The 9788-nt window shown below is 38.7% G+C and overlaps 1 protein-coding gene across 1 annotated transcript in view; it reads right to left on the minus strand.

Moving 5' to 3' along the window:
• Nucleotides 1-3557: 3557 nt before the first annotated feature.
• Nucleotides 3558-9788, minus strand: part of CSRNP3 (cysteine and serine rich nuclear protein 3) — an 80297-nt gene continuing 74066 nt past the window's right edge. Inside the window, exons 4-5 of the mRNA XM_011358271.1 lie at nucleotides 7412-7708; nucleotides 3558-5554 (exon numbers count right to left, since the gene is read on the minus strand). Coding sequence (XP_011356573.1) covers nucleotides 4499-5554; nucleotides 7412-7708 — 1353 coding nt within the window. The 3' untranslated portion in view covers nucleotides 3558-4498. The remainder of the gene's footprint in view (nucleotides 5555-7411; nucleotides 7709-9788) is intronic.

Below are 9788 nucleotides of genomic sequence, written 5' to 3' on the forward strand. Positions count from 1 at the left end.
AAAGATTAAGTGGTATTTGGAGAAATGGAAGCTTTTGTGGCACCCTTTAAATGGGCAGTCTCCGTTTAACTTTTGAGGGTGTCAATTTTCCACCTGCTAATTTGATGGTTTGTAATTCCAGTGAAAAGCAAGGGAGCCAAATGACCTCTGTTTTCTACAGGCTGCGAGGCAATGTCTTTGGAACTTACAACTAGGGTTTTGCTATTTTGATAGGCTGTTTATAAATAGAAGAGTGGTTGTGTTCCACAATGTCATTTTAAAGGTTTCCTGAAATGTTTCCTGGGTTATGCATGAGTCAACACGCCTTTGAAACTGTCTGGTAGGAGCTTGCTGGTATAAATTTAGCATCACTTATAGAGGTTTCACACTGAAGAAGCAATTAGTTGAAAATCTTCTTCATTCGATTCAGTTATTCTAGCTGAGTCAAGATTTGATTCATAAATTTCAGATAGGAGCAGAGCAAAGAAAGATGATCCAGAGAGTCCCATTAATTTAGAAAAAAAGAAATATCCTTTTAGCCACAGTTTGCATATAATTAGACAAGAATTGATATCACTGTTTCTAATATCTCTTTATAAAATCACAAATTAAAAGGATTATAATGAGGCTTGATTATTTCATGCCACTATTCGTCATCATCACAAATCCGTTAGAATTTGTAGTGTTTTTCCCCCTCTTTTATCACCTAGGACAGTTCCTATAACATCATAGGTGTTCATTAATATTTGTTGAAAGAATTGATATTTAATAAGTTCTAAATATCAAGGCCAAAGGGTTATAAACTTGTACAACAATATCAGAAGTTTAATCAAAGAATCAGTGCTATATAAATTTATAGGAAATTAATTATGATATATTTTTCTGTTTAATGATAACCAAACTAGAATTTGCCTAGAAGTCATCTGTTTTAGTGTTAAATTTTAAAGAACATAATCACTTAGAGTCTCTCTGCTTCTTGATTAATTTGTGGCCTGTGTTTCTATAACTTTAGTTAGTTTATTGTTGTTGTTGTTGTTTTGGTGGGGGGCTATTGCTGAGTTATATATGATTTTATCACTCTGATAAGTATTCATTTTGCATTTTATAAGTGGCTGATACAATAGAAAAATTAGTCTCATCACAAAGAAAACATTGCTTTTCAAAAAGTAACTACATTATTCAATTAACCAAAAGACACGACACAAACAGATTTTACCTATGTCTTAATAATCAATGATCAAGAGATGGGGGGAGAAAACCTTAAGTAAATCTCTTTCATTGACTTCCTTCTCCCAAAGGAAACCTCGTATGACAAAGGAAATGCAAGCTGCTCCAGCCACTTAACTTGCAAATCAATTTGGCTTGGATTATAACTGGGAATTAAGCCCCAATAAAAGGTAGAGGGCTGGTGCTAAAACAACAGGGACCAAAGCAGGAAGCTTTGCCATTGACAGTGAATGACTAAAAAGCTGTGTGTCAAAAAAGGCTATAATTTGGTTAGATATACTTTGGAGGCAATGCAACAGCTGCAAGTCAGATTATTTTTCTTGGTATAAAGATCTTAAGTATCCCGACTGGCTGCATCTAGATTGATCCCCATTTTAAAAAGCTTAGAAAAACTGTGGCGCTTTCCTGGCATGTGGGCAGTTTTTGTTGAATAGAAGGACTATTAATGGGAAAAAAAAAAAAAAGTCAGATGGAACACTGTGCTCTCTCAGCTTTTCTGGGGAAAGAACAATGAAATGATTTCATTATTAGTATTATTTGCAACTTTGACCCAACATTTTCATACTATATCTTTAAAGATTATACTCTTTTCTAGACATTCCCTACCAGCTAGGGTAGGGAAAATTCAGCACACATTATTAGACATTGCCTAAGATCTGTCATTCTCCGGTGTGTGATATACATCGCGCGCGCGCGCGCGTGTGTGTGTGTGTGTGTGTGTGTGCGTGTTAGTAGGTCATCTGTGTATGTAGTTTATGGGAGATGTTTAGAGATTAGGTTATGTATATGAAAATTTGGAATGAAAGCTCTCATGGTTGGAAGGTTAATCCTTCTGTGTGGCAGTGATTATCTACCCCAGTTGGACATATAGGGGAATAAATTCTGTCTTTTTTGTTGGTTGGTTGGTTGGTTGGTTTGTTTTCCTGTTTCTAGATTAAGCATCCTTTTGGACATGAAGCTGCAAAAGAGACCAGCCAAACATAAACAAGTAGGCATCGGCCTTCTTAGGAAGATGAAGTGAAACTGAATTAAATATTTATTATTTCAGAAAATGGATTTACATTCTACCCTCAACTCTGTCCCAGCCAGAGTCACCTCTTCCCCACGTTGCCATACTCTATGTTCCATGAATAAGCTGAGTGCTTCACATGTAAATACTTCAAGGGTTTGTAATGGTCCAGCAAATATGGCACACATGATTCTTTCACGTGCGTAAATGAAAGAACAATTGCCTCTTGCCATTTTTCTCTTTGGGCCCTTTAGATTGTGTTGGTAGGGGGGGAAAATTTGGAGATCGAGCACTAAAAACTGTAACTCTAGTCAACACAGGATATATTACCAAGATTTGAGCAAAACCCTAATCTGATTAGCCCAAAGGGCTTATCATTCAAAAGGAACATCCTGCTGTTATTACTGCTCCCTCCATAAGAGCAAACCCAAAGCTCCTTTCATGTTCATATTAATGGTTACGAATTTGGCACAGTGGTGGGGTAGAGAAGGGGCAGGAACCAACTGCACAGTGGAAGAGCTGCCAAACAAACACATTTTCCCCAAATCGAGTTTTAGTAGAAACTTTTCCATTGGAGGATTTTCTTCAGATCGAACATTTTTTTTTTAAGTTCAACTAAATAAAAGTCTTTTTTTAAGGAACTGAGATCTACAATATATTGATATCCATATTTCTAAACATCCAAGTCTAAAAGACGTAAAGAATTAGTGATGCAGTCGCTGAATAGCAAGGCATGTCCACATTTCAAGGAGGCATAAAATGTGAAATGATATGACAATAGAAATTCGAAAATATGAAACAGATGTAGCATAGCATATTGCATTGATAAAAAGTAAAATACACTATCTAGTTACCTAAATTAATTTACAAGAAAAAAGAGATCTTAGAAGTCCTCCTATGAACCAAGTGCAGATAATCTAAAGGTGGGGAGTACATGTTTTATTTCTATTTGTCCCCTTTAACAAGAGAACGTGAGGTAATCAGAATGTATTTCAATGCATTCTGGACTGTTCTAATTGTCCCAGGCAAGAGAAATCAAAATGCTTCAAAAAGTAAGGCCTATTTGAGTATTTGGGTAGAGGCCCCCCCCTTCAATCAGCTAGTCATGAAATGGAAATCTCACTATACACCCATTTTGTAGATATGGATTGATCACGCTGTAGAAAAGGCTGCTTGCTGAGGATATCTTTTCCATGGTTCTCAGCCTTCTCTGCTTTGACCAAGATAGGTCTTCAGAGTAGCCAAGGAAAACAGGTCATTTTTCTTTCATAAAGTATCATTAGATGATTCCTCTATATTAATTATATGAACCTTATAATAGTTACAGATTTTTTAAAAATTTAAATTTTTCATCTCTAAGAGTTCTCAGTCCCCACCCCTCACAAGGTACCATGAAGGGGCACTAAAGTGCATTTTGATACAGGGGAGTAGAGTTTAAAGGTGCTGTCCAAGCTAAGAATCAAGATGATGCTGTTTAAAAAAGAAAGGCAATTCCTTCTACCTCCATCTCTGGAGTCAATCGAGGGAGGGCAATGAACTAGACCCTCACCAGAGGATTGTCCTAACTCTTCACTTTACAGAAAACTGTGTAAGGACCTGCACATATAGACTCATTTATTTGTCCAAAATAGCAAAAATAGGCCTATTTTACCCTTAAGAAAGTATTTGCAAATATGACCAGTCATGATCATAAAAACGTGAATGGATTCCAGATGCAATCCATGTGGGCATGCTCGGTGGTGCTAACTATGCATCTTCAGCTTAAAAGAACATGCTGCTGTTCATTTTCATCAAAACATGACTTCTAACTACCATAAATAAAATACACATGGAACGATTAAATCTTTTTCTTACAGTAATTACTTTTACATTAAAAAGTCACCATCATCTTCAGATATATCGAAAAGTAGGACTCTAAATCTTATTATTTCCCAGTCTTAGTTAACAATCTTGCACAGGCCCGATAATCCAAAACTTGGAGCTCTGATCTACACAGCTTGGCAGGTTTCACAGTTTGACAGGTAGGCAATTGTGAGATATGCTTTTTTAAAATTAGCGTTTTCTATCAAAACAGTCTGAAATCTTTTAAAATCCTCATAGAGACTGTATTTGTGCAACGCCACAGTCACGCAGCTAGAAGGGAGAAAACAAAATACAGTCTGGAAGATTCCCTACAGTCCAAGTTTTCTTGGTCCTCAGTTTAAACAACCATGAGCCCAGGAAATCCAATTAAATACAGTGCTTTAAATAGGAGAAGAATAGATCCTAGAATAACTTAAGCTACTAGACAGGGACGGTCTCGACCACGGGTGATTTGATGCACTCTTCGTGCAATCTGCTCTTTTCTGCAAGGCTCAAAGAATTTTCAGTAGGATGCTCCGAAATGTGACTGTCACCATTCAATGCAGAGACGAATCCTTCCTGGGAGGGACCTTTCAAGTATGAGTGAAATTCCATTTGAGGATGACTGGCCCTATGTTCGGGATATAAGCTACTGCAGGGCACACTAGGGTCATTTTCCGAAGACGAGCAGCACACGATGACAGAGGGGTTGGCGGCTGGGTAGTGGGAGGTGCCGTAGGCCTCTTCTGCTTGCCGGGCGTAGTCAACGAATTGCTCAGGGGTCATGGTGTAAGGCACCAGCGAGAGGGCACCGTTCTTCACAGGATCTCTTTCAGAATAGTTCTCAGGGATCTGGTTGGGAGTCCCTGGAATGTGGCTGTCTATTTGGTAATACAGAGTCGAAGAGTTGGCGTAAAAAGAAGCGTTTTTCGCGTGGCTTTCGTGGACGGCGGTGCCATCTGAATAACAAAGGACGGAAGGAAGAGGGACGACCTCGGCGTGGGGACCCAAACCTTCCACGAAACTGTCCCCTTTCTCGTCATCGTCGTCGTCGTCCTCCTCCTCTTCCTCCTCCTCCTCATCTGACTCACTAGGTGCCAAGCTCTGCGTGCTGGAATCGGTGACTCCGCTGCAGAAGCTGCTCCCATCTTCCTCCTCCTCCTCCTCCTCTTCCTCCTCCTCGCCTTGGCAATCTAACTCCTCGGCGGACTGCAGGTGCAGCACTGCAGCCTGGGGGTCGGATTCAATCTCAAAATTGTCTGCGATCGAATATTCTACGGAGTGCGCGACCGGGCCCATGGAACTGCTGTGAGCGCTTATCTCCCCATGGCAGCCGTTCAGCGTGGGGATCTGCTGCTCTCGGTTTTTCTCCAGTTCCAGTTTCATGATTGTGTGCAAAAAGTGAGTCCGGACACGGATGGGATTAAATTCAATTCTACCTGCTGTGTTACTACATCCTTCTTTAGTGCAGCCACATGGGAAAGACATTCGATCCACCTTGGAAGGGAGAACACAGATTAGCTTCATGAAACTTACAAAACCACACAAAAATCCAGTACCTTTCAACAACCCCTTGGAATCTGGGATTACTTTATCCCACTCATGCCAGAACAAATGACTATCAAACTGTAAACAGAAATGAAAAGGGAAAGTGAAAGCTTTTTAAAACATAAGGCTCAACCTAGTTTTAAAACCTATATTCAAAACAGTTACAGCATTATACTAAAAATATGGTGTATATTTTCAGCTCGTCTACCCTTCCCATGCTTTCTTTACTTCCTCCTTCATTTTCTTTTTCCCCTTCTCTCCATCCCATTGATTTTGCTCCCTTTTTTTCAATGCTTCTGTCTATTCCTCAAGTTCCCTTTCTTTTTGATGCATGCCCAATTTTAAACAAACTTACTGCCCTTATTGCCACCTGCTATTTTTAATCTAAATTATGACATTCCCCATACTAGCCATACCCCTTTTTTCTTTGCTTATTATAAAATGAACTTCTCTGCCCAAGATGTTCAGGTTGACACAACTTAATAAACTTCTCTAAGAAAGAGAATGCTCATTTAATCAATATCCTAAAATTATTTGAGTGATTGGATTCTGTAGATAGAGTGATGGGGTTCAGCAAGTGTCATTGGACTGAGCCCTTGACTCAGGTGATACATGGAATTCTGGGCAGTCCAAGGGTACTCCTAAGATATTTGCTAATAGTCTCAGTCTTCACCAATTAACCTGCATGCAGACCAGGCAACCAGAAAGAACTTGCCTGTTGGCCACCTTATCCAAGTGCGGGGAATTTTGTATGCCACAGAGGAAAAGAAAGACTCTAGCACAATCATCCTGGTCCCAATAAAAAGTAGTAGCATATGTAAGATCCAGAATCCAGAGCTGTCTTCTTACTTGTGAATCCCTTTTCTATGGATCTAACTGTTCAGATAATGAGAACCATCCTCTCCTTCTGCCTGTCTGAGGGACTCTCCTTATTGAAAAAGTCAAGTTTCTGCTTAGAATAATGATGCCTAATTAGTCATGGAGCACCAATAATATTATAGATGGATGGGGCCCTGAGAATCATTTAGTCCAGGGGTCGGTAAGCTTTTTTTGGTAAAGGGCCAGAGGGTAAATATTTCAGACTTTGTGGGTCATACAGCCTCTATAGAAACTACTCATCCCTGCTGTTGAAGTGTGAAAGCAATCGTAGACAACACAGGAACAAACAAGGAGCAAATGAAAACATCACTGTGCTTCTGTAAAACTTCATTTACAAAAACAGATGACGGGCCAGATTTGGCTGATGAGTTAAGAGTTTCCCCACCCCTGATGTAGTTCAGCTCTTTCATTTGAGACGGGAAAACTGAGCCCAGGAAGTTTACCTCACTTGCCAATTTCACATAGCTGGCAAAAAAGCAGAGCCAGGAGAAGAACTCAGTTTTCCTATGTCCCAGTCTAATCTAGTAATTTTTCCACTAACCCTACCTCTAATACTACCTCTAACCAATCACTTGATACTCCATGGATGGACAGAAAATACAAACTCAAATGTTAGGGATGTCATGATCTGCCTGAATGCTTGTAAAAAGCCAAAATAAGCTAGTGTAATAAATGAATCCAAGAAGAAATAATGTCGATTGACTCAGCTGCAGCTTAGGCTGCCTTTCACATTATATCTTATATGTATGAGTGTAGTATGTATACTTGTAAACGTCCTTGAATGAGTACTTCTCTTTTCTTGAATCGTGTGTCTTGCCTTGCCCAAAGTTGTCTTCTACATGTAGGAGACTTCATTGCGTGTAACACAACTGCCTGTTTAGGTGGATAATGTCTTGTCTTTGGATTCCCTGAAACTGAAATCCTTACCTGACACTTGATGCCTGCCAAGCTGCAGGTACACGTTTCTGGATCACAGAACACACGGCAGTCGCAGCCACAGTCCTCTCGTGATAGGCGGATGGCTCGCAGCTCATGCTTTTCTTCCACGTCAATCTTTTTCACTCCAGAGGCCCGCAGCAGTGCTCTCCGTTTTTTTGTCGGCAGGGGTTGTAGAAAGAAGTACTCATCTACCTCTGTGTTGTCTAAATCAATATCATCATCAGAAATGTCGTCCACTGTGAGAGTGCTAGCTTCTTCAGATTCCACTGTGCCATTCTTAGTCATCTAGAAATGCAAGGCATCAGAGAAGAGACTTAGCCTGGGCGGAGTCTAAAATCTTTACTTTTGTACTTGGTAAGAACAAAACTATTACATAATATCATGTCCTGATTATCAACAAGCATTTCTGGGTCGAATCATTTCCATTTATTTGTCTCTTTAGAGAAGTCACAAGGAGGAAAATGAAGGCATCAAAATGATAGGCTTTTAAATGTACCAATAACAGAAGATCGTTAATTAGGTCCTTTAACCTCCTAATGTTAGGAGCTAGAGTTGTTAGAGCTTTTAGCCAGTGCAATGTGAAAAAGACCAAAGGTTACAGATGCCCATCAGTGAAAGCTATCTTTAGACTTAGTTCATGATGGGCAGCTCTGATGTTGGAATAAATGTGTCCTTGTTCAGAGATCATAGCATCTTAGTGGAAGCCATTGCCACCAAATCAGCAAACATGTTGTCCTTGAAATAACCACCCTGCCTTTTGGACTCCAGCAAAACCATGTACTAGGAAATAAAGTTGTGCTGCACTGTGCTATTGATTGAGATTACAAACATGGTCACCCTACAGAAAATTCCAAGAATGAGGGTTTGGTATGAAGCAATCAGTCAGGGTAGTGTGCTCTCAGCAGTGCTGGTAGGCTCTCGTTGATGGGCAACTGGAACAATAAACTCAGCTCTCAAAGGAGTTCACATGAACCTGTATCCAAAGCAATACCTTCTGCATAATAGCTCATGTGGACAATTATGTCTCATATACCCACAACTATTGTGCTTCTATTTATATCTCTTTTCTAAATTAATTTCATCTATCAGTAAACATTGAATCACTATTTCACTTCTTACTGTTATGCCACTACATATGTTTCCTTCATAAAAAAGCATTTAGAAAGAGATGTTTTCTCTGAATCTAAGCAAGAAATGTATTCTGAGAAGCAGCACAGGAGCAAATGCAGAAATACTGTAAGGGATTATTCAAAGAAGTTCTAAATAAAGAAGCTCTTTTGATCTCTTAATTTTTGAACTAATTCATAAACTTCACTAATTATAGTTATTATCATGTTTTTTTAAACCTTAACAACAGCTCAGTCACCACACAGTAAAATACTCCAATGACATCAGAGATCACTTTCCCACCTTCATAGGGAAAAGTCCAACATTTATATAAGAATAATTATTATTGATCCAAAATTCTAGACTGGACAACTCTGAATGTATTGAAAAACAAATAGAACACTGGCTTTTCCCTCAAGTACAGGGAATAACACAGTAGCAAGTGTATATTAAAATGTATTCCAAAGAGTTTCTGAAATGCATTTTCAAAAGCTAATGAATTATATCTTTTTGAATATTTCAGAGTTTAAATCTGTGCTCTTGCAAAGATGAGTATTCCCTTGTATTGGGTTTTGTTTCTTGGTATGATCTGCAATTTATCTCCTTCGTTGGCATTTCTTTATAAAGGTATTGGTTAAGCTGTTTTTGGGTTTCTGTGATATCCATTACTAGGATGTATCCATTACTTTGATTGGTTGCTGTTATTTTTGTTGTTGTTGTTAATTCTTATTTGCAAACAGAAGCATCTTTATATCTGTAAAGATCTGATTTTCTAAGGAAATCAAGTGTGTAATTGCTTAACATCTACTCAATTCTATGTGAGAGGTAAAGCTGCATTAACAAACTGGAAGGGTTATCTCTCCCACCCTGTCACCTCTGTGGCATTTAGATTTATTTTCATTAATTTTTGTCTTGCCTATGTGAAACTTCATCAAGCTTCTGACTCCACAGCACATGTTGAACACCCAGGACTTGGTCAGCATGATTCATTCCAATACTTCCATCCTACTTAATCTCCATGTTCTATAACATTTATGCTCCCTTGTGTAACCGGCGACATCATAAAAACAACAAAAACTCCATTTGATATCAACAGAGTTTGTTTTTTTAAAAAGAATAATGGTTGCTATTATATAATACAGGAACTCTAAGAGTCAACAAAAAAATAAGATTTTAGCAAATATTTAAAAACATGAAAGATTTTAAGACAACGTGAATGCCAATTGACACCTAAGAATTTTTAAAAATCTGTATCTCA

This window comes from Pteropus vampyrus, unplaced genomic scaffold (assembly GCF_000151845.1).
Source record: "Pteropus vampyrus isolate Shadow unplaced genomic scaffold, Pvam_2.0 Scaffold2, whole genome shotgun sequence".
NCBI lineage: Eukaryota > Metazoa > Chordata > Mammalia > Chiroptera > Pteropodidae > Pteropus > Pteropus vampyrus.